This window comes from Apodemus sylvaticus, chromosome 22 (assembly GCF_947179515.1).
Source record: "Apodemus sylvaticus chromosome 22, mApoSyl1.1, whole genome shotgun sequence".
Taxonomy (NCBI): Eukaryota; Metazoa; Chordata; class Mammalia; order Rodentia; family Muridae; genus Apodemus; species Apodemus sylvaticus.
The window spans coordinates 14661311-14684837 of NC_067493.1; the positions used below are offsets into that span (position 1 = coordinate 14661311).

The 23527-nt window shown below is 44.7% G+C and overlaps 1 protein-coding gene across 2 annotated transcripts in view; it reads right to left on the reverse strand.

The window, feature by feature from the left end:
- The window catches only part of Fry (FRY microtubule binding protein), a 393490-nt gene that overhangs the window by 11552 nt on the left and 358411 nt on the right, over positions 1-23527 (reverse strand). For both annotated transcript variants that reach the window (XM_052168890.1, XM_052168888.1), the window contains 8 exons: positions 20509-20679; positions 13261-13461; positions 12752-12913; positions 10023-10189; positions 8344-8533; positions 6104-6253; positions 5034-5132; positions 1789-1872 (listed from right to left, as the gene is read on the reverse strand). In XM_052168890.1, the coding sequence (XP_052024850.1) occupies positions 1789-1872; positions 5034-5132; positions 6104-6253; positions 8344-8533; positions 10023-10189; positions 12752-12913; positions 13261-13461; positions 20509-20679 (1224 nt within the window). The remainder of the gene's footprint in view (positions 1-1788; positions 1873-5033; positions 5133-6103; positions 6254-8343; positions 8534-10022; positions 10190-12751; positions 12914-13260; positions 13462-20508; positions 20680-23527) is intronic.

The following is a 23527-nucleotide window of genomic DNA, read 5'->3' on the forward strand; positions in this document are numbered from 1 at the left end:
AAATAAATCTTAAAAAAATCCCCCCCAAAAAACCTGGGCAGTGGTGGTGCACACGTTTAGTCCAAGCACTTAGGAGGCAGGGGCAGACGGATTTCTGAGTTGAGGCTAGCCTGGTCTACAGAATGAGTTCCAGGACTTCCAGGGCTATACAGAGAAACCCTATCTCAAAAAACAAAACAAAACAAAACAAAACTCTCTAGAAATGTGCAGGACAGTGGCGACGCATGGCTTTAATCCCAGCACTGGGGAGACAGAGGCAGGTAAATCTCTGTGAGTTCAAGAACAGTTTGGTCTGCAGAGTGAGTTCCAGGATAGCCAGGGCTACACAGAGAAACTGTGTCTTAAAAACAAAACAAAAGTCCCAGGAAACTGAAGACTGAAATGTGTTCTCAGAAAGAGCAGAAGTTGCTTCCTATAATCCTGCCTAAGATTTCTCAGCCTTACAGTTGCTTTTCTGGTCACTTACCCCAGGGCTTACGGAGGGAGGGGCAGGGCTGTGGCATATTCAGCTCTTAGCACTTTGAACTTGTTTGGTGACAGTGACCAAAGTGGTATTGGATTACTGGTGTCAGGTGGAAAAATGTCACCCCAAACCTTACAGGGCTCTTTATACATCGGTGCAGCCTGCTTCTTGTATAGGAGGGTGCGTGATCTGGAAGGCCTTCTTCTCACTGACGATGTAATTCTGGCGTGACGCCTGCTGCGCATAGACTGGATCGTGTCCCCGCCCGCCCCCCTCAGTTTGTCTGGAACCTGCGGCTAGCCAAGGCTTCTGCGATATCTGAGGAAGTGTCTCAGGTTTGCCTTGCCTCTTTTCACGTGTTGGTCATGTGGCCTCTCTTCAGTTCTTAGACCATCATTACGGCCCCTTCTGCCTCAGGACCTTTACACAAGCCTTTCATCCTTACCCGCTTCCAGTTACCTCTAGTTCACATTTGAGATCACTTCTGTCGCACATGTCAACTATGAAGCCTTCCCAGGGCCACACGCTGTCTGATGCCTTAGCTCTGCTGTGTGTGTTAACAGCTCACTTTTCTTACCACAGGCTATTATGCCTCAGCGATGTCCTGACTGTCATCTGTCTCCCTGACAAGAGCAGGGCAGAGCCTCTGGTGGAACCATTAAACCCAAGTAGGAGGCGCTTAAAGCCTAATTGTGGAATGAATAGTTTTCTGTCAGCCTTCTTCCCAGGGTCCTGTATCATATAACATAGACGTAATCAGCTGCCGGTATGCGGTATGTACTTAGGGCTGTTCTAACTGGGAAAATCTTTTTAGCAGTGTTTGGGGGGAAAAGTCAATGGACAACTTTCCTTTACTTCAATGAACTGTTTCACTGAAGGAACTAAGCAGTCCAGCAAGGAATGGCAGAATGTGATTTCATATTCTGGATTAAGAAACGTTCATTAGGAAGTGATTAGCACAATTTAACAGCATCTGGCAAAAAGGTTAGTCTGATGTCACTGTTTTTCCAGAAAGGAGAAATCAAAAGTTCCCCAGTCCCATCAATATACAACCATTCACGGTATGGGTGAACACACAACCATGCACGGTATGGGTGCACACACAACCATGCACGGTATGGGTGCACACACCACCATGCACAGTATGGGTGCACACACCACCATGCACAGCACAGATGCGCTGCCTTCCCCTATTGGTATCATGTGAACGTGGAAGGCGGCTTCTTCCTCTTCTTCCTTTCTCAAGCTCCATGCTTCTTGTGGGGCTCAAAACCAACCCAGAGCCAGACTACAAGAAAGACATACTCTTAACAAGCGTTCATTACCTTTTCCTCCGAGTCCCCAGGCTGGCAGGTAATCACGCCATCTCTCGAGCCGCCTGCAAATGTTGCCTTACAGTTGGCAAGCCACTGTTGTCAAGAAAAAGAGAGATGGGACATGGGTAGATCCACAGATGTCCTGAGAACGGTTAAATCGTGCGGTGTGTTGGGAAGACCTGATCAGGCTTCTAACGAGAGTAAATACAAGTTTGCTGGAATGACGTTTAGGAAAGGAAACTTGAATGGTTAAAGATTTGCTGAAATTGAAATACCTGCCATAGGCTCACAATTTCTTTGTAAGATTTACGTGTGTGTGTGTGTGTGTGTGTGTGTGTGTGTGTGTGTGTGTGTGTGTATTTTTCTGATATGCCTAGATTTTCTGGGCTCAGCGTTACAGGTGCTTGTGAGCCATCATTTGGTTCCTGGGAACCACACCTGGTCCTCTGCAACTGCAGCCAGTGCTCTAAACTGCTAAGCCATCTCTCCTGTCCCTTAAAACAAAATTTCATGACCAGATGTAGTATATGCCTTTAATCCTAGCACTTGGGAGACAAAAGCAGGCAGATCTCTTTGTATTTAAGGCCAGCCTGGTCTTGAGTTTTTTGGTTTTTTTTATTGTTGTTGTTTTTTTGTTTTTGTTTTTAAAACTAGATCATTCCTGATTTAGCTATGAGTGAAAATAAATACTTATATGGTTAGAATAATTTCATACAGCCGAGATTAGGAGATAGGACCGACACTTCTCATAGGCGAGAATATTCTGGCCTAGCTGCGTACCTACTTCTCCATTGTGATCAGGAGGCTGCCAAGGGACAGGCCCTGGAAGAAAGACCGTTACAGCCACGGCTCAGCCATTCTGGTGGGGACCCACATAAGCATGTGGGTAGTACTAACACAGGTGTGAAATGGGCTCTTCGGGCACAACACAGTGAGCCCTGAAATTCCCACCTGACACCAACAGGTTAACTCGCTTCACCAGCCAGAGAGAGAGGATTGCCCTGACAGCTGACAGCAGAGAACCTGGGGAATATAGGTAGGTGGCGAGCCACAGAAATAAGAGACAGGGGAGTTATGGCAGAGTCTCAGAACTTTTTCCCTCAGAAAGCTCATGGGAGGTAAAAATAATAACAGAATTCCAGCAGAGGCAGGCAGATCTCTGAGTTCGAGGCCAGCCTGGTCTACAGAGTGAGTTCCAGGCCAGCCAGGGCTACACAGAGAAACCTTTTCTTGAAAAAAACCAAAAAATGTGAACATAACAGCAGCAGTAGCAGCAGGGAAAATCTGCAACCAAGTAAGCTGTCAGCCACACAGAATGGACTCATGACATGACAGTTTTTATGATTGTCATAACTCATAGCTTCACAGTAATTTGCCAGTGAGATATTATCAGATGACCAATAACAGATAGCAACTGAGCTCTGATTTGAACTGAAGTCCATCTGACTTCAAAATCCATATTCTTTATCACAGTGTCTGGAGAATTTCATTGCAGGACATAGATAAAAGTAAGTGTCATATGTATACCTCGTCATAGATACAATAGGTGTCATAGGTACAATAGGTGTCATATGTACACCTCGTCATAGGTACAATAGGTGTCATAGGTACAATAGGTGTCATATGCACACCTTGTCATAGGTACAATAGGTGTCATATGCACACCTTGTCATAGGTACAATAGGTGTCATATGCACACCTCGTCATAGGTACAATAGGAGTCATATGCACACCTCGTCATAGGTACAATAGGTATCATATGCACACCTCGTCATAGGTACAATAGGTATCATATGCACACCTCGTCATAGGTACAATAGGTGTCATATGCACACCTTGTCATAGATACAATAGGTGGTATATGCACACCTGGTCATAGATACAATGGGTGTCACACATACACACTGACACAGATATAAATAGGTGTCATACATGCACCTTGTCACATTTTTTTACAGCTGACTGCCTGAGTCTCTGGGCTTCTCTCTGTCAGAAAGCAGGTGGTTTGCATGGAATGGCTTCTAGATCTATCGTGAACATCTAGAACAGCTAGGACCAAGCAAGGACAAAGACATGAGGACAGGGAGAGAAAACTGCTCAGAGCGGTCAGCAGCTGGGAGGATCTGTGGGAGGCTAACATGAGAAGGAGGGGCACTGGTTAGGATTTTTTTTTTTTTGTTTTTGTTTTGGTTTTTTTTGTTGTTTTGTTTTGTTTTTTGTTTTTTGGGTTTTTTTTTTTTGGGTCAACTTGACACAAACCTAGACATAACTTGGAGGGAATCTCAGCTGAGAAATCCAGTCCATCAGACCGATCTGCTGGCAGGTCTATGGGACATTTTCTTAACTAGTGATTAATATGGGGTGGGCCAGTTCACTGTGGGCGGTGGCCAAGCTAGGTAGGTGGTTCTGGGTGATGTAAGAAAGCAGGCTGAGGAAGCTGTGGGAAACAAGCCAGGAGTAAGTAGCACTCCTCCATGGCTTCTGCTTCAGTTCTTACCTCCAGGTTTTTACCCTGATTTCCCTTCATGATGACCTCTAAGATCAACCAAGCCCTTCTCTAATCCAAGTTACTTCTGGTCATGGTTTTTATCACAGACCAAGATTATTAAAATCTTGGATAAAGGAAACTAATGCTTGTTTGTTTTTTGTTGTTGTTGTTGTTGTTTTTTAAGATTTATTTTATTTATATGAGTACACTGTCATTCTCTTCAGACAGCCCAGAAGAGGGCATCAGATCCCATTACAGATGGCTGTGAGCCACCATGTGGTTGCTGGGATTTGAACTCAGGACCTCTGGAAGAACAGTGAGTACTCTTAACCACTGAGCCATCTCTCCAGGCCAAGAAACTAGTTCTAATGCATTTTGAGGGACATATGGAACAGATACAAAATGTATGTGCTGATTTCTCGGTGGGGACCTTAGTGGGGGTGAGTTGAAAGCTAAACACTGATTGTTCTTTCCTTGGTTCTGTTTGGAACCTCTTGGCCTTTTGACCAAGCTCACATGTATTTGGCTATAACCAGTATTATATGTTGTTCTGTCACTCTGAAGTAGGAACTGGTAATACACATACTCATACTCACATATTCATATATGCGCACACATATACACATACACTCATACATATACACATATACTCACATATTCACACACACACACACACACACACACACACACACACACACACACACCCCTCTCATGGCTGCGCACTTGCGGTTGTAACTAGCTGCCACGCACAGAAACACAGGCTTACCGAGAGTGTGGCCTCTTTCCTGTTGTTGTACGTATCCAAATACTCCTGCAGCTCCAGCACACTGAACTTGAGCTTGTCCAGGAGCCCACAGGAAAGGAGCTAAAGACAGGAAAACAGTTTGCTTTAAAGACGGACGGCAACACCAACAGGAAGGTCTAGTGTACAGACAGAAAAGAAGGGGATGGAGAAGTAAGGGATGAACTTGGCTTCACTTTGGCTACAGCTGGAACTGGAAACTAGTTTAAAATCTAAGCCTTCCACTGGAAATCAGCATTAAGATGTGATACCCAGTTAGTGTATGACTCTTTTATCAGGATCAGTGATATTTCCTGTTTTGTTATGGTGGACAGACCTCCAGAGAGATCTGTAAACTAATTTTGTATTTAATTTGCATTTAAAATAATTTAAGATGAAATTATCTTTCATATTGCATTCCTTGCTGAGAGGCCAATCAGGCTGTGGGAAAGACTGACTTTGCTGCCTCGTATAGTTGAGCATAAACCTGAGAATTTGGGAGGCTGTGTCCAGAGAAGAAAAATTCAAGGCAGTGTCGCAAAGTTTTCTTCATAAAATCATGTCCTGATAATCAGTCAGAAGCTCCCACGCGAGCTCTGTGAGAGTCATACAATCATATGACTAAGTCAGAACAACTCAGGAGACAGGCTGAGGAGACGGAAGGAGACCAGGGGTAGGCTGTTCCTAATTCTCTCAAAAGCCTTGGCCCAGAAGGTAATGCTCACTAATTAATCTGCTGACCTAGGGACCTGTAAGAGTCATGTGACAATTCTATTCTGCTCACAGCTTTGAAAGTGTTTTTAAAAATGGGCTAATGAGAGGACCTGAGTTTGATCCCTGGAATCCATTAGTGGAAGGAGAGAATGAAGTCTCTAAAGTTGTCCTCTGACCTACACACATGAGCAAGTGTGCATCCTCATGAGCATGTGTATGCACACACACATGCACACGCACATGCACTCACATGTGCTCATACACACACACACACACACTATAATAACAAATCTATCCACGAACGAACATACCACCCTGCTAAGCAGGCCAGGGATACTCACCGTCTCCGCATCCACGAACAGGGTGGGGCACTCAGAGCAGGAGGTAAGCATCTGGGAAGAGCTGACAAATTTGGACCCGATTCCCCGGAGGTTATCTCCAAGGTAACTGGCTGCATCACAGGTTAGGAAGCAGAACCTCTTCTGAATATTCTGCAAGGCAGAAGAGGGATCATTCACAAAGGGCAAGCTCAACTGGGGGAGGGGCATACAGAAGTTTAAAATAATTTGGGGCATGGTGATGCAAATCTGTAATCAAAGACTTAGGAAGCAGAGACAAGATCAGGAATTCAAGGCCAGCCATGTTACATGAAATGTCTCAAAACCAAAACCAAAACCAAACCCAAACCGAACCGAACCGAACCGAACCGAACCAAACCAAACCAAACCAAAAAGTGGGGTTAGAGAGATGACTCAGCAGTTAAGAGAATATGCAAGGGTCTCTTGTAGAGGTCCCCAGTATGAGTCCTGGTGCACAGTCCCAGGGGATCCAGTAAGAGCACACTGCAACACAATAAAAGCTATATATGACAAACCCACAGGCAGCATCATCCTCAATGGAGAAAAACTCAAGGTCATGCCATTAACATTAGGAAGGAGACAGGGCCACCGCCTGTCCCCAGTCCCTTTTTTTTTTTTTTTTTTTTTTTTTTTTTGGTTTTTTGGATTTGGTTTTTTCGAGACAGGGTTCTCTGTATAGCCCTGGCTGTCCTGGAACTCACTCTGTAGACCAGGCTGGCCTCGAACTCAGAAATCCACCAGCCTCTGCCTCCCAGAGTGCTGGGATTACAGGTGTGTGCCACCACCGCCCGGCTGTCCCCAGTCCTTTTAACACAGTGCTTGAAGCACTAGCCAGAGCAATATAACCAAAGAAGAAAACTGAGGGGATATGAATAGGAGAAGAAATAGTCAAAACCATCCCTAGTTGTAGATCATATGGTAAGAGATATATAAGAGATCTCAAAAATTCTCCCAGAAAACCAGAAATGAAAACACTTTTAGCAAAGAAATACTAAAATCCATATGGAAACCGAGAAGAGCTCAGATAGCCAAGGTGATCTGAGCAGAAGAACAATGCACAGGGATTACTGGTCCAGATTTTGAGCTGTATCCCATACAGAGCTGCAGCTATGCCACCCGGCAGCATATGCCCAAAGGAAATATCAACAAATGCTGCTGGGAGAACTAGAGGTCCTCATGCAGGAGATTGAAATTAAACCTCTATCACCCTGCACACAAAATCCACTCCAAATGGACCAACGGCATTAATGTGAAAGCCAGCATGCTGAGAGTGACGGCTGGGAACACAGGCAGTACCCTAGAAGACTAGATCTTCGAGGAAAGGCCTTTCTGGGTAGGATAATATTGGCTCAGGAGCCAACCATTGGCAAGTGGGACCTCACAAAACTAAAAAGCTTCTGCATAGCTAAGGAAACAACCAAGGGCAGGCTAAGCCCCCAGACTGGGAGAGTCTTTGCCAGCTATACATCTGATCAATATCAAATCTGAAAGAGGAATATACAAAGGACTAAAACTGAACAAACCAATCAATCAAGACAAGAAATAATACAATTAAAAAAGAGCCATGGAAGCCGGGAGGTGGTGGCACACGCCTGTAATCCCAGCACTCTGGGAGGGAGAGGTAGGTGGATTTCTGAGTTCAAGGCCAGCCTGGTCTATAGGGTGAGTTCCAGGACAGCCAGGGCTACACAGAGAAACCCTGTCTCCAACCCCCCCACCCCAAATAAAGGATGGATAAAATCCTAGGAAACAATAATTACATACCCTAGAAGCAGCAATCCTCAACCAGTGGGTGGTGACCCCTTTAGGGATCTCACATCAGATATCCTACATATCAGTTATTTACATTATGATTCACAGCAGTCGCAAAAGGACAGTTATGAAATAGTGATGAGCAAGGCAGTGGTGGCGCACGCCTTTGATCCCATCACTTGGGAGGCAGAGGCAGGCGGATTTCTGAGTTCGAAGCCAGCCTGGTCTACAGGGTGAGTTCCAGGACAGCCACAGAGAAACCTTGTCTCGAAAAACCAAAAAAATTAAAAATTAAAAAAATAAAATAGAGGAAGCAACGAAATAATTTTATGGCTGGGGTCACCACAACACGAGGAACTATGTTTAAGGGTCTCTGCACTGGGAAGGCAGAGGACCGTTGGCCTGGAGAGACAAGCCCTTGTGATACCCACAGCCATCGGCTATCTTCAAGGCGCCCCGTGAGCCCATACCTTAAACAGGGAGGAGAACACATGAAATGTGTACACAGCGCAGGAGCCATCCGCGTCGCACATGAGCTGGTTGATGTGGCTACGCCAGGCTTCCTCGGCATCATCGCAGGCAGCGGGCTGAAAGGCGGCGAGGATGGCCGAGAAGAAGGGCGAGGGAGGGGGAGACACACCCCTGTCACCTTCTCCGAAGCTGGAAAACATAGACACCACGACCATCAAAAGGTGGCGGCCTCTGGTACCTGCTGTACGAGTTCTGCACTCGCATGCCAGCCTGAGGAGGTGGTCTGTGCATCCTTCTTTCCTTCCAAGGCCTTCTAGGGATTTGGTTTTTACTAGAGGTCTCTGGGATCTTTTGGTTCCTAGGAAATAGATTTTTTTTTTTCGGTTGGGTGGGGGTGGTGACCTGAAACTCACTATGTAGACCAGGCTAGCCTTAAAGTCACAGATACACCTGCCTCTGCCTCCTGAATGCTGGCATCCAAGGGGTGCGCCGCCATGCCTGGTGTTTCTAATTCTTTTGCACAGGCTTCTACATCTCACAGCCCTCAGGCAGCCCTTGCTCTCCCAGGGGTCAGGCCTCACAGGAAACATCTGTTCTCAAGCTCAACGTTACCACTTGACCACCCTTCCACACTCTGCATTCCAGAAAAAAAAAAACACAAAAAACCAAAACAAACAAACAAAAGCCCTCTAGTCCAATTTTGGGTTCTTCAAACTTGTCCCTGATGCAGATAGACGAGGAATACATGTGCACAAACTCTGGGAATATTGAGAGGAGGAGGGCAGGACAGGAATGGAGAACAACAGTGAACAGGGGCTGGAGAGATGGCTCAGTGGTTAAGAGCACTGACTGCTTTTCCAGAGGTCCTGAGTTCGATTCCCAGCAACCACATGGTGACTCACAACCATCTGTAATGGGATCTGGTGCCCTCTGCTGACTGTCTGTAAGACAGTTACAGCGTACTTACATTAAATTAATCAATCGATCTTTTTTTTTTTTTTTTTTTTTTTAAAACAAAACCAAAGTGAATAGGCTAGACCGGAAAGAAGGCGGGAAGGTACAAAAGGTCCCACTCTTTCCGTGCTATCCCCTCAGCTGTCTCCTCGGATGGTCAGACAGCCTCTGTGTGGCCTGGGCCTTTGTCTTAGCTCTCTTTTCCAGTATTCATAAGCGTAGGTATAGCATCTCGACTTTCTCCTAAAGTCGATCCAAGCTGCATTGTAATTGGTGCCTCTGGCATAAGCCGAGTCAACGCATGGTGTGATGTGTCCACCTCTCTGCCTTCTCTGTGTGCTATGTAAGTCACGGCTTTCAGAGGCACTGGCCACCGTGCCTCACACCAGACACTCAGTCAGAGGGCAGGAGTTCCGCTGGTAAAGAGCCGGCTGCTCGTCTTTTAAATCGGGAAGAGTCTATTCTCCAGCTTAGCTCGTATCTTACCTTCAAAGCTTTGTGTCCCCAGGGCCTCTTTTTTTTTTAAATTATTTATTTATCTTTGTATCTATTTATTTATTTAATTATTTACTGGCTTTTGTTGGATGATTGCATCTTAGCCAGGTCCTGCCAGGCAAGGAGGTCTCAGCAGTGTGAGGATATGTAGCTAGTGAGGGGCGTGCACGCCACACAGTACCCTGCCCATACTCATGCCAACCATTTCCCCCACCCCGGGATGTCTTGCCTGGCGAGAGTGTACTGGTCCAGGCCCCGATTGCCTTTTTCCTCCGCCTCAGTCATATCCAGGCTAAAGCTGTCACTGCATTCAAACGCCGCTGGGAGCTCGTTGATGGAACTTGAAAGATCATCTTCGTGCACGGTGGTGTCCTCCTCTTCAGGGACTGCTTCAGCCTGCAGTAATAAAATTTTAAACCCCGATGTGTGAGAATATACATTCTGGATTCAATGAAGCAGAAATGAAATACTGAGACGGAGGGAAATGGGCTTAGAAATTCTCTTAAGTATCCTTTCTCTATCCCCTTCCTTTTGGTGTCTTCCATAAACATCCCCGAAGGGCTCTGTAGATCGTCACATTTGATCTGTGTTCAGAGTGTATAAAAACACTCACTTTGATATTGTCAGAGAGCTACCTCCCCTATCCTGCCTAGCTTCCATGTTTACAGGTTAGCAACCTGTGCTCTGTGCACAAAGTATTTGCTCAGTGTCAGGTCGGCCATCAGAGTTAGAGCTGGAAGAGAAGCTATTTGCCTCTGGCACCCCCAGAACAAATGTTATCCATGCTAATGCCTGGACCAGTCTCTGGAGGCCCACCTCACAGGACCACTATAGTTTCAAAAACCACAAAGAAGCCAGACACAGATTAACTCTGATTTTTTTCCAGCCCATGCCTTAGAAACAGGCACGTTCAGGCCTATTCTCCTATCGGAAATGCCTTTAATAAAGACAAGAATATAAATACATCAGTGCATGGCACAATAGACCCTCAAAGGGAAAACTTTTGAGTATTATACTGTGGTGACAGGCTTTCTGATACAGAAAGCACCCATCACCCACCCGCATGCTCTCACCTCACATCTGACCCCAGAGCAATAAACAATAACAAGTAACCGTTCTAGAGAAGGCGGATCTTGGATCAGTGAAAGGCAGGGAAGAGATACTCAAAGCAAAATGGAAAAAGAGGCTGGGTTTGAGCTGAGGCGGGGTCGGGGTGGGGGTGGGGGTGGGTGTGGGTCAACTGGAGAACAGCCTGTTCCATGAGAGGAAGGAAGGCAACTGGGCTGCACTTCAGAAAGGCAGAGGAAGGAAACACACGTCTGTGCTTCTGTGAGTCATCTTAAAAATAAAGCCAAGGTGAAGGGGAAATGTCTGTGACTTAGCCCTTTACCACGGGTTAACATCTGACCATTGGTTTACAGTATTCTGAATTTAGGATTAATGAGGAGAAATGAGCCAGGATATTAATGCTATATTAGAGAGTCAGGACAGCTCATGTCTTTGGTGGTGCCTATTTCCGACAGATGAATCTATGTTTTCTCTAACACCGTAACTATATCAAATACCACCGAATTTAGGTCCCGAGAAAATAGAGGAGTCTTTAAAAGCGAGATACAATTTTATTGAAAGAATTAGATTATTTCTAATCTATCCATCCATCCATCCATCCATCCATCCATCCATCAGCATTTAAAGGAAAAATGGAGAGGCTACTCATGCTGAGAAATAACATCACATATTTTCTGATGTTTTTTCCCAAGAAATCTAACTTATGTCTTGATCTTGGGATTAACGTTCTAGTATTTTTCAATTTAGAACAAGAGTTTGTCCACGGGGCTTTTTTTTTTTTTTTTTTTTTTTTTTTGGCCAAAACAGGATCCAACTCCAAGAATCCCAAGTATAGTTCTTATCCTTCCTTTTAAGTTAGGGCAATCATAGAAATAATTCTTTTCAGCTCGAATATTTTTAGATAATCGCACTTTAGTGGTTGCTATTGGTTTAAAGCATTCAGGAGTTTCTTGATTTCAGCATATTGTATAATGATCTAGAAAGTGTTATAGTTTTCCTCTAGAGCAGTATTTCTCTCTCCCTCCCCCTCTCATACACACACACACACACACACACACACACACACACACACACACACACCATAATTTTTTTTTCTCTTTCAAAGCTGCAAAACTATAGCCAAAATCAAGATCAGGAATGACTAATTCTATTCTAACCGTGACAGACTATTTTGGTATCGCTAATATAAAGAAATAAAATTCTACACTAAAGGTCATACCTGTGGTTACAGCATGCAAATGAATGGTTTTATGGGCAGGATATTTTCTGTGAATTTTGATAAAATAAACCTTAAATGAACTATCCACAAGATTTTTTTTTTTTTTGTCTAAGGAAATTATATGCATTAGATAACTCTTCCCCTCAGGGAGTCTAGCTAGGAGAGTTTTATGCAAATTTGGCATAATTCTGTGTGATCGACATTAAATATTCCTATTGTTCGCCAAAAGGCGAGCACTGACTCAATGAGCAAATTGTATTAATTGGTTCCCACGCGTGGAAAAATTCCCCCAGTGTGCACATACTCCTACACCTCACTTAGAGAATTGTTTTATAAAATCCACCACACTCTTGCAGCCACAACAGTCTCTCTCCACAGCTTTCTTTTTCAGTCAGTCAGTAGTCAAGTATTTCATTTTACAAAGGCCTCAGGCTGAATCTCTCCGCCAAAGGGAGGTCTGCTCAAGTCTGTGAGCATAAAACAACTTCAGAGCACAGGGCTGGGCAGGAGCTTCAGGCATTTCACTAACACCAGAGGGAGGCACAAAGCCCCTCCACTTTGGACAGTCCTCTACGAATTCTTAACAGGACTTTGTGTGTGTGTGTGTGTGTGTGTGTCTTCCCCCCAACCCCTTAAGGGAACTACAATAGAAATTCCACAAATCTCTTCACCTTTGACCCCTCTGAAATCTGCAGATTATTTATATCAGGCAAAGAAGTTTCGAAGTTTGCCATTCTGGCGTTGAAGGAATGAGAGTCTGCGGGGGTGGAGTCACAGGCGCTGGTCAGCAACCCCATAGGACTGGCCTCCTCAGAGGGGGAGAGGTTCATGATCTGTTTAGAAAGCAAAGCAAAGAAAATGTAACAGGAAGTTCCTATCAGAAGAACACCATCGCTCCCCAGTGCTCGGCTGACAGGTAAAGTTCTATACATCATTGGTTGTAATTAGCACACAAACACCGTAGTAGGCGAGCGGGTATGAGTCAGGCCTCAGGGTACCAAGTGCTGCCTACAGTGCCCTACAGAGAGGAGGTCACTGAGACTGGCCCCCCAGCTGTCAGATTTCAGGACAGCAGCCATACAGAGTCAAGTTAGCTGGAAACAAAACTCCTGAATTAATTCAAAAAAAGCAAACCAAACCCCAGGCTTCCCGACGCTCCAGTGGGAGAGTCCCTACTTACAAGGTCTGAATGTTCCAGGATCTGGCTGGCTGTGAGGTCCTCCTCCTCTGATGACTCATCTGAATCCTCGTGGCTCATTTTATTTAGGCTGGGAGTACTTCTTGAGAGTTGGCGCTCCTCCAGGATCTGCATGTCACACTTGTCCAGGCTGTCCAGGGAGCGCCTGCGCACTCCCCAGTTGAAGTTGTCCATGCTCTCCCCCTGAAATCACACCACCACCGACTTTTCACGCCCGTGCCCTCCAGCACGCACACACCTTTACACCATCAGTCCCAGCTTAGAGATAAAAGTGGTCCCCGTCAACTCTCAAGCCCTTGTCTGCTCTGATGCTCACACACCAGTTTACCAACAAGAGGAGACAAAAATAAGCAAAGCTTTTCTGGAAATGTGTGTTATCTCACAAGTAGAAGTGAAGGCACACTTCTCTTTGATGTGTTAGGTACACACACACATACACACACAGACCCCACACATATTTGTATATATGCTTTTTTTTTTTTTTGAAACAAGGTCTCCTTGGATAGCCTGAAACTCACTTTGTAGAGCAGGCAGCCCTCCAATTCTCTGTCGGTCTGTCCATCTGTCTGTCTGTCCGTCCCTCTGTCTGCCTGTCTCCCTCCCTCTCTTTCTCTCCTAAGTGCTGGGATTAAAGGTGTGCAACATCACACCCAGCAGGAAATTCATATTTCTTTCTTTATTTTTTTAAACATTTGTAAATAAATCACTATATGTATTCGAAATTCATATTTCTTAAAGTTGATTTTGGTAAATTGAAGAAAATTTTGTGTTTTCAAAAATTGGTCCCCCCTCAAAAAAGAGAGGGAGATTATTAACATTAAAATAACTTTAAAATTAGCTTACACCCCCTCCCCCACCAGCCTCTGTTTAGTTAGAGGTTTCGGGAGGGGAAACAAGTATGCTCAGAGCACATTCCGGAATTCCTTGGCTGTTAAGTAGAAGTGCATTAGGTAAACATCCCCGCTGTTTTGCCGCAGCAGATTCCACAGGGGGGAAAATGCAGAATTAAAGTCTGTGAGAGCTGTATGAAGTTTGAGGGGCCATGCACTAATCAGAAGCCACATCTTGGCTTTTGCTTAAGACTCATCTTTAAATTGTCCCAAGCTGGGAAGTGGTTCAAGTTCTTGCCTTGGCCCTGAAGATTTCCTGCAGACTTGACCATTCTGATTCAGTGAGAACTGGTATAGTCTGACAGGGAAGCGTTAACTCCTGGAGTTGTATCTCAGATCTTCTCTACAAAGCACCAGCCATTAGAGAAGTCTATTTGGCTGACATAACTTTTTTATTTTCTGCAGAAATGAATGTGGGGTTTGGTTTTCTGTGTCCTGAAGCAGAACTAAAGGAAGACAGCTACACCATACTGGCTGGTTGTGTGTGTCAAGTTGATACAAGCTAGAGTCATCAGAGAGGAAAGAGCCTCAGTTGAGAAAATACTTCTATGAAATCCAGCTGTACTGCTTTTTCTAAATTAGTGATCAGAGAGGGAGGGCTCAGCCCATTGTGGGTGGCGCTATCCCTGAGATGGTGGTCCTGGCTTCTATAAGAAAGTATGCTGACAGAGTAAACCACATAAAATAAAAATAATTTAAGAAAAAGCTAGACTTTTACACACTATAGACTTATTTTTTAAAACAAGATATATTTATTTATTATATGTAAGTACACCTCCATGGCCTCTGCATCAGCTCCTGCCTCCAGGTCCCCATCCTGTTTAAGTTCCTGTCCTGACTTCTTTCATGATAAACAGCAGTGTGGAGGTATAAGCCAAATAAACCCTCTCCTCCTCAGGCTGCTTTTTAGTCATGGTGTTTCATTGCAGCTATAGAAATCCTAACTAAGGCACACTCTGATGATAAACAAAAAGTCATGTGAGTGAGACCCCAGGACTCCATACCATTGGATGGTTGATTGACACCTAATGGTTCCTGAGGTAAAGCTATGCTTCCGATGGGAGATCAGCAAGCAGCATAATAGTCCAAGAGCCAGACTGGAGAGATGGTTCAGTGGGTAAGAACATGAACTATTCTTCCTAAGGTCCTGAGTTCAAATCCCAGTAACCACATGGTGGCTCACAACCATCTGTAGTGAGATTGGGCGCCCTCTTCTGGACTGTCTGAAGACAGCTACAGTGTACTTACACATAATAATAAGTTGTATTTAAAAAACATAAGTCTATAGTGTGTAAAAGTTTAGCTTTTTCTTAAATTATTTTTATTTTATGTGTACTGTCTGCATGTGTGCCAAGGTGCCATGTGCATGTTGTGCCAGCAGAGGTCAGGAGAGGGTGTAAGATCTCCCGGAACTGGAGTTAAAGATATTTGTGTACTGTCCTGAAGGTGCTGGGAACTGAACTTGGGTCCCCTGCAAGAGCGGCTACTGCTATTAACCACTGAGCTATCTTTCCAGCTCCGAGCTCAGCTTTCTCAGCATGGCACAAATACACTGGGTTGGAGCCTCCCATCCTGGCTCTCCGCCAGATGCCCAATCTGTACCTGAGGTCACAGACAAAGTAAAAGCCCAAACCCTGTTGGTTCATGGTGCCAGACTGTATGTGTGACAATACAGAGCAGCTATTTCAGATGGACCGTTGGCACACACAGTTGTCAAATTTAAACAAAACACCCAGCGTTCATCCTGAGATAGCAGAATATTGACAAATACCCTAGAAGTGTCAAAGATAATATTCTTGAAATTATTTAAAACGAAACTGTATTAATCCCAGCACTTGGAGGCAAGGGAAAGGTGGATTTCTGAGTTCAAGGCCAGCCTGGTCTACAGAGTGAGTTCCAGGACAGCCAGGGCTACACAGAGAAACCTTGTCTTGAAAAACAAACAAACAAAAAACCAAAAAAACCCACCAAAACCCAAAATAACAACAACAAAAAAACCCAACCCAAAACAAATCCCCCAAAAATGTTATTATTAGAGTGCCAGGGATTGAATCAGGTCTTTGTGCATGATAAGAAAACAATCTCCTATTGCTCTATCCCTAGCCATAAATAAATAAATAAATAAATACAATTTTCCAAATAAAGTGAGTCCTAAAGTGACAGGGCCATGGGTCAGCTTGCTGAAGCCAGGGGCCAGGCTTTATCACCTGACTGATATCACTGTTATTAGCCCTGTTCTTTCCTTGCAGAACACTTGGTTTGGATGAAAATTAATTTATCTAGTTGCCAGACACAGAGAGGTAGCTTTGGATTCTTAGAAAAGGAAGTGTTTTGTTTGTTTTTGATTTCTGCTTTTCCTGTAGTGCTGGGGCTGGAACTCAGGACCTCATTCACATTAAGTAGATGCTATACCGCTTAGGTACACCCTAAGTGGTTTCACCATTTACAGAGCAACAAAACTCCTTCCTAAGGGACCCTAGGGTGTCTGCCCATAGATCACAGATCTCCTCTTAAGAGATGCAGCCATGCAACTCCCAGAACTACGGATGATAAAGCATTTTCATATTTTAGAAGATATTTCGATACTAGAGCAGCCAAGTTGGGGGGGGGCGCAAAACCAAACCAAACAAAAAACAACAAACAAACCCCTGCCCCCCCCAACCCCTCTTCTATCAAACACTTAAGCAGACGTCTACACACAAAGGCGTGCTGGAGGGAAGGGGAAGTGCTCAGGTTGTTACAGAACTATACAATGAGACAATGCACCTGCTTGTGCACTGGAATTAAGTAAGAGTAACAGCGTCTTACCTGAAGTTCCTGGGAGCAGTTTGAATGGACAGAAAAACAAACAAAAGGTCTATTTAAAATGATATAATGTATAAAACACTCCAGTGCATTTTAGTTTCCACACAACAAGAAGTAACAGTGTTAGCAACAGATTCTTCAGTAGACACAACTCTTACAAAAGAAGGAAAACAGGCCTGAGCTCCGAGGAGAAAAATCAGTCCTCTCCTCAGAGTTCCCTCATGCCTTCCCGCAGGTGACAGGGCTGAGGTAATGTCATGAATGAGCCCACTGGCAGAAGCAGCTTCCTACTTCAGCCGAAGACACTAGACACTGTTCTCATCAACACCTATTTATTTAGAATGTCTGAATACTTGTTTGTGAGGAAATGTTTAAATGTCACGGGAGAGAAAAAGGGGTCAGAAAGTGGGATCCGTTGATCCCACTTCCAAAGATAAAAAAGTGCGGTTGTGATCAGTCCACTGCAGATGGGAGATTAGAACCCTGGGGACACAGCCCCTTTAAAAAATCTGGCAAACTCCAAGGGCAAAAAGCTGTGATGGAGATTTTATTAAGATTCAGAAATTAACTTGGGATGTTGCTTCTTTGTTTTCTGTTTTGATGAAGAAGCCAGAGTCTGCTAAAATCACTGGCTTGATCACAAGTTATTTGCATGCCTGATTCTGCGCCATGAAGCCTGCAGAGGACATCTGACCACTTCTGCTAGGTCCACGGGAAATTTTTTTAAAGACATATTTATTCATTTAATGTGTACAAGTACACTGTGGCTGTCTTCAGACACCTCAGAAGAGGCCATCAGATCTCATTACAGACGGTTGCGAGCCACCATGTAGTTGCTGGGAATTGAACTCGTGACCTCTAGAAGAGCAGTCAGTGCTCTTAACCACTGAGCAGTCCCTCCAGCCCTGGAAGTTTTTATTATACCCATTGACATTCACGAGGACTCAAAGCTCAAATTCTTCCATTTTACTGAGCTTGGCATTTCAGTGTCTTTTATTTTCTTTTAGTTCAGAAACTGGAAAGCATCCTCAAAGGGTTTTCTTCTTTATTTCTGAACAGGGGTTATCTGTGTTGACTGGGCTAATTTTAAACTCCTGGGCTCAAGAGACCCTCCTGCCTCCAAGGACCTGGGATCACAAAAGTGTTTATTTTACTTCTTTGTCTAGATTTATTTTTCTTATTTTCTTGAGCTCCTTATACAAATGGTTTTGTTTTTGTTTTGTTTTTTTTGAGACAGGGTTTCTCTGTATAGTCCTGGAACTCACTCTGTAGACCAGGCTGGCCTTGAACTCAGAAATCCACCTGCCTCTGCCTCCCAAGTGCTAGGGATTAGAGGTGTGCACCACCACTGCCCGGCCCTTACACAAATGCGAATCTTTGAGAAAATACCGATTTAATTTTTTGTGTATGGAGTGTTTCGCATGAATCTATGCACACCATTCACATGCAGTGCCTGCAGAAGCCAGAAGAGGGCGTTGGATTCCCTGGACCTGAAAGTTAGAGATGGCTGTCAGCCACCAGGTGGGTGCTGGGAACTGGACCCAGGAGACAGCTGGCGCTGCTAACTGCTGAGCTTCCTCTAGCTCTCTAACATCTTAACCTTAGAGGATAAGGTGACTAACGAGAGTTTCAGTTGTCAGTTGCTGTTGCTTAGGACAATGTTGAGATAATGACAGGTAACTTCAAAACTTCAGTTTTGTTTGTTTGTTTGTTTGTTTGTTTTGCTTTTCTCTGGGCTGAGATAGTCAGGTAGTCAAGCCTGTTAGACTTGCTAGATAAGTATTCTGCCACTGAGCTAGCAGTTCTGGAATTATGCCTTCCAGGCCACTCTGTAACACGATCCTGGGCTGAGACAGGAGGAGGATGGCTCCCTTGATGTCAGTTTAACATCTGGAAAGCAGAGGGGGCTGCACTTGAACCCCAACCTAAGAACAGTGTTAGGTCAGCTGCTAGATCAAGGAACCCTGACCTCAGCCGAGCATGAAGCCCTGGCTCACAGGCGTTTCAAAGAACGCCAGACTCATTGTGTTTTGCGGTATCGTTTCGAAACCATCTTCACTGCATTTAATGAATTCCTTCTTGGTCAGTAATTATGGTTAGCAGAATCCTCTACAATCCTCTTAATAGGCTTGTGAACAGTTTAAGATGAAAATTAAGCAGGCGTTCATTTGAAGCTTGCCTGGGGGTGGGGGGGAGTGTCAGTATTTTGTTTCCTTTCCTTTTTGTTTCTTGAGACAGGGTCTTACTATGCAGGCCTGGCTATCCCAGAATGCCAGGCTGGCCTCAAACTCAGAAATCAGTCTCTGCCTCCCCAGTGCTGAGGTTGAAGGTGGGTACCACAACATCCGGAAGTCCTTTTTCCTCTTACTAACTTCTGTGGGGGTAGGGCAGAGAGGTAGCCATGAAAATACAGCCCAGGGCCTTGAGTACAGTAAGCACTTGCTTTCCCACTGACCAGCACTGCCGGCTGCAGCCAGCGCCCTGACACTCCTAAGTCTGGGCTTACTCAATGTGCTATGAACTTGCGAGATATCTCTCCTGCAGGGACAGACATGGGGCAGACCTGGCCCTGGAAGGACAACAGAAGCCAGCACATGGGTCTCATGTGCATTACCAGGAGTCACACCCTTTCTGTAAGCCACTCAGACTCTCATTTTCCCATGAAATCACAGTTAAGTTAGGCGGCACCGACCTAGCACAGGCTATGATCAACTTGCACTTTGGGCCTTTGACTGTAAGGGCTGTAGTTGGAACTGAGAGCGCATTTGTTAAGTAGGAATTGACCAATGCAGCATTAGGAGAGGCAGTCTTGAGTTTTCATTCCTTAGAGGCAAGACATTGCCTCTGCCAGGGAACATGCCCAGAGCTGTACAATCAAAGGTGGTTCTCTTCTTCCTCCCAGGCCCACAGATAGCAGAAATAGAGCTTATTACCATTCCAGACAAACAGATCTGCACACACCTGCCGCGACTTGAATTCAGCTGCCCCAGATGTCTGGAATGCCAACTACCAACCAGCCCTGAAACAGGTCTCTGTCTCTGTCTCATACTTTATATTTCATTCTAAGCACTAATGATTTCATTAAACACAGCACAGGAATGCAGGAGCCTGAGGGCTCCGATCTCACGGGGTGCCAATGCAGGCTTTGAAGTGACTGAATCACAGCAACTTTACTTTAGAAATGAAATTGTTAGCATATTTTGCCCAGGTCCCAGTCTTAAAAATGATGCATTCCTGTTATTTAAAAAAAAATTCTCCCTCAGACTACACACACAGTGTTAGTGTAGTCATTATGATTCAGATCTTAGCCTTTTAAAAATATTTCGGCAGCTTTTGCTTCAGGGCTCAGACAGGAAGGGTGGGGTGATTTGTGCAACAGTGAAGCAGCTGTTCTTTGCAGAACTTGATTCAAAACTGAGTTTACAACTTCCTAACTAGAGAACTTGCTGCAGAGAGCAGTCAGAGGAGAAAGCGACACACCGTTTCGTTAGGCAGGCCAAGCAAGCGTTTGACTGTGACAGAGAATACACCGTACCTCCCCGTCTTCTAGTTCCACGTCCAGGAAGTCAAAGTCCCTGAAGACTCTGAACTGCTGCTCACTGTTGGCGTCATCCATGTTCTCCTGTTCCCGGGCGCCGTCCTCGGACGACACCAGGCTTGTCTGATGCTCCGGCAGGTCCAGGTCCCCACACGAGGAAAAAATCACCTAGGAATAAAAAGAAATCTCTTCTGAGAAACTCACTGCCCTCCAGTTGTTTGTGCAGTGAACGATGGTCATTGGTTCCCTGGACAACTGTGTCTCCAGTACACACCTAATTCCTTAAGTGGGTATTTTTAGAATGTTCTTTTATTATTTATGTTGGACAGGTGCCTTTGGATTAAACTCGCTGCAAACACTCAAGTTCATACAATTATGAAAGCATTCTAGGGTTGAACGGCTATCTCTTAGTGGGAATGGTGGAGCACCACTTACGTGTGTGTGTGTGTGTGTGTGTGTGTGAGTGTGTGTGTGTGTAAAACAACTAAGCATGTGTTCACAGAGCGGCTAAAATTTTCCACTCTTCTTGAGCTGACTAAGGTTAGAAATCATGTATCTTCACACGTCAAATGTATATAAATAATTTTCAAAGGATGACGTCAAGATACGCTATTGTTAAATAAACCACAGGAACAAAAGATTTAACCCTTTGAAAGGTGAACCAGAAATCAGGAAGGATTAATAAAGAGAAGCCAACTTTTTATGTTTAGGTTCTTTTTATTTAGATGTTTTAGTTTTAATTAGTTAATTAACTTTTGGAGACAGAGCCTCCCTATGTGTTCCAGTCAGCCTGGTATGCTCTGTAGAGACGGGTGTGTGTGTGTGTGTGTGTGTTGGTAAACTCAGAGATAGGCTTGCCTCTGCTTCCCGAGTACTAGGATGAACACACGCTCATGGGCAGAGCATTTGCCTCATATAGAATCTCTGGGTTCAGGACCCAGCAAGATCAGAACAGAAAGGAAAACATAAACACCAAGTGTGTGTGGGGTTAAAGTTGTATGCCCCCACACCCAGCTATGGAGACATTTTAATAGACCTTTAAAGAAATGGCTGATTTGGGGCTGGAGAGATGGCTGGGGTGGGGTGGTGGTAAGAGCACTGACTGCTCTTCCAAAGGTACTGAGTTCAATTCCCAGCAACCACATGGGGGCTCACGATCACCTGTAATGGGATCTGATGCCCTCTTCTGGCATGTCTGAAGATAGTGACAAGTGTACTTACATACATGAAATAAACAAATCTTTAAAAAAAATGGTTGGTTTGCTTTGTTTCTGTCTCATTTTGTCTTGCAGGCTGGCCTGGGCTAACTATGTAGCCAAGGCTTGCCTCAGCCTCCTGAGGTTTTACAGGTATAAGCCACCATGCCATGACTTAATAGAACTCTGAAGAACTAATAAACAGCAAAGGTTTTCCTAGCCAGGCTCAACTGAATACAGATATGAAACTAGCAGCTTTCTTTTGTGAACTGAAGTCCCCGGGGGTTGGGGGACATATTAGTTGAAGACACCACCACAACGAATGACCAATCAGAACCTCATTATTGTGGAGAGTTGGAATGCTGCCACCGCCCAGAGCTAAAATCTTCTTGGATTATATTTTGTTTGTTATTGTTTTTCTTTTTCTTTTTTTTCCCCCGTTTTTTTTTTTTTTTTTTTTGACAGGGTTTCTCTGTGTAGCCCTGGCTGTCCTGGAACTCACTCTGTAGACCAGGCTGGCCTTGAACTCAGAAATCCGCCTGCCTCTACCCCCCAAGTGCTGGGATTAAAGGTGTGAGTCACTGCTGCCTGACTATTTTTAGTCTTCTTAACACCCATTCTTTGTTTACCCTGGAGTCTGACCTAATACCCATTTGATCAATAAGTCAAACCTTTGCAATACTTTCTTAGCAGGTCTCTGGCTTCCATCAATACAAGATAATGATGTCATCAGATTGACATCCTGCAGCTGGGATGCCCCACTTTGGGTCACATGCCTGCCTTCAGACTCCCACAATGCATTTGGTAAATGTCACAAGTTCTAACTAGGAAATCTTCCATGGTGGAACATATCGGTCAGGTCAACCGGAGTCCCAGGCCACGCCCACTAAGATGTGGCTCAAGGGCTTAAGAAGAAAAAGTCTTAATTCTTTTGAAGGGAAAACTATAGTCTGTGTTGACATTTTACATAAACATTATGGCGTTCTCTTGTTCCTTTAAAGTGGGCAAGATATTATAAGAACAGAAATATAATGAAAAAAATACTTCTTTTTCCAAGGTAAAAAGAATGAATGGGTGTCTTCCCCCCCCCTTCTTTTTCTAGTATATAATGACAGCCTTATGTTGTAGACTGCATAGATTAAGGAGCTCAGATCTGAAAATCCCAAATCTTAAAATGTTTTAAATCTGAAGCTTTCATTATTAATTAATTAAGTTACTAAGACGGGGTTTTTTCTTTATAACTCTAGCTGTCCTGCAAGACATGTGCAGACCAGGCTAGCCTTGAACTCACAGACTATGCCTGCCTCTGCCTCCTGAGTGCTGGGTTTAAATGCCTGCGCTGCGGCCACCACCACCTGGCAAAGCTGAAACTCATAAAGATGGAAGCTCTGTGTCTGCAGATTTTGGAGACACAGATTTTGATTTTGAGGGGTGACCACTGGGTCAGGTCTACCCCAATTCACCCAAATCTAAATCCACTGGGGCTGGAAGCATCAGTTCCCAGGCACCGCAGATAGGGAACACTTCACCTGTTTCTTGTGTGTGTGTGTGTGTGTGTATGTGTGTGCAACATAACACACGGAGTTCACAAAGAGTGTGAGAGGCAATCAATTGCAGGGCCTGGAGTCATCTTCCCGGTCCGATCACCTCCACTGCCTCCACAGAGGCACCTTTCCTGGTGGGTGCTGTTTTAAACACTGGGGTGCACTACAGGCAAATGTGCCTGAACGCCAGACCTATACTGTGCCCCCAACAGCGGTAAGAGACAGCCCTGGTCAGCCATTCAGAATAGCAGACCCAAAGGCTCTGGTTTCTCTCTG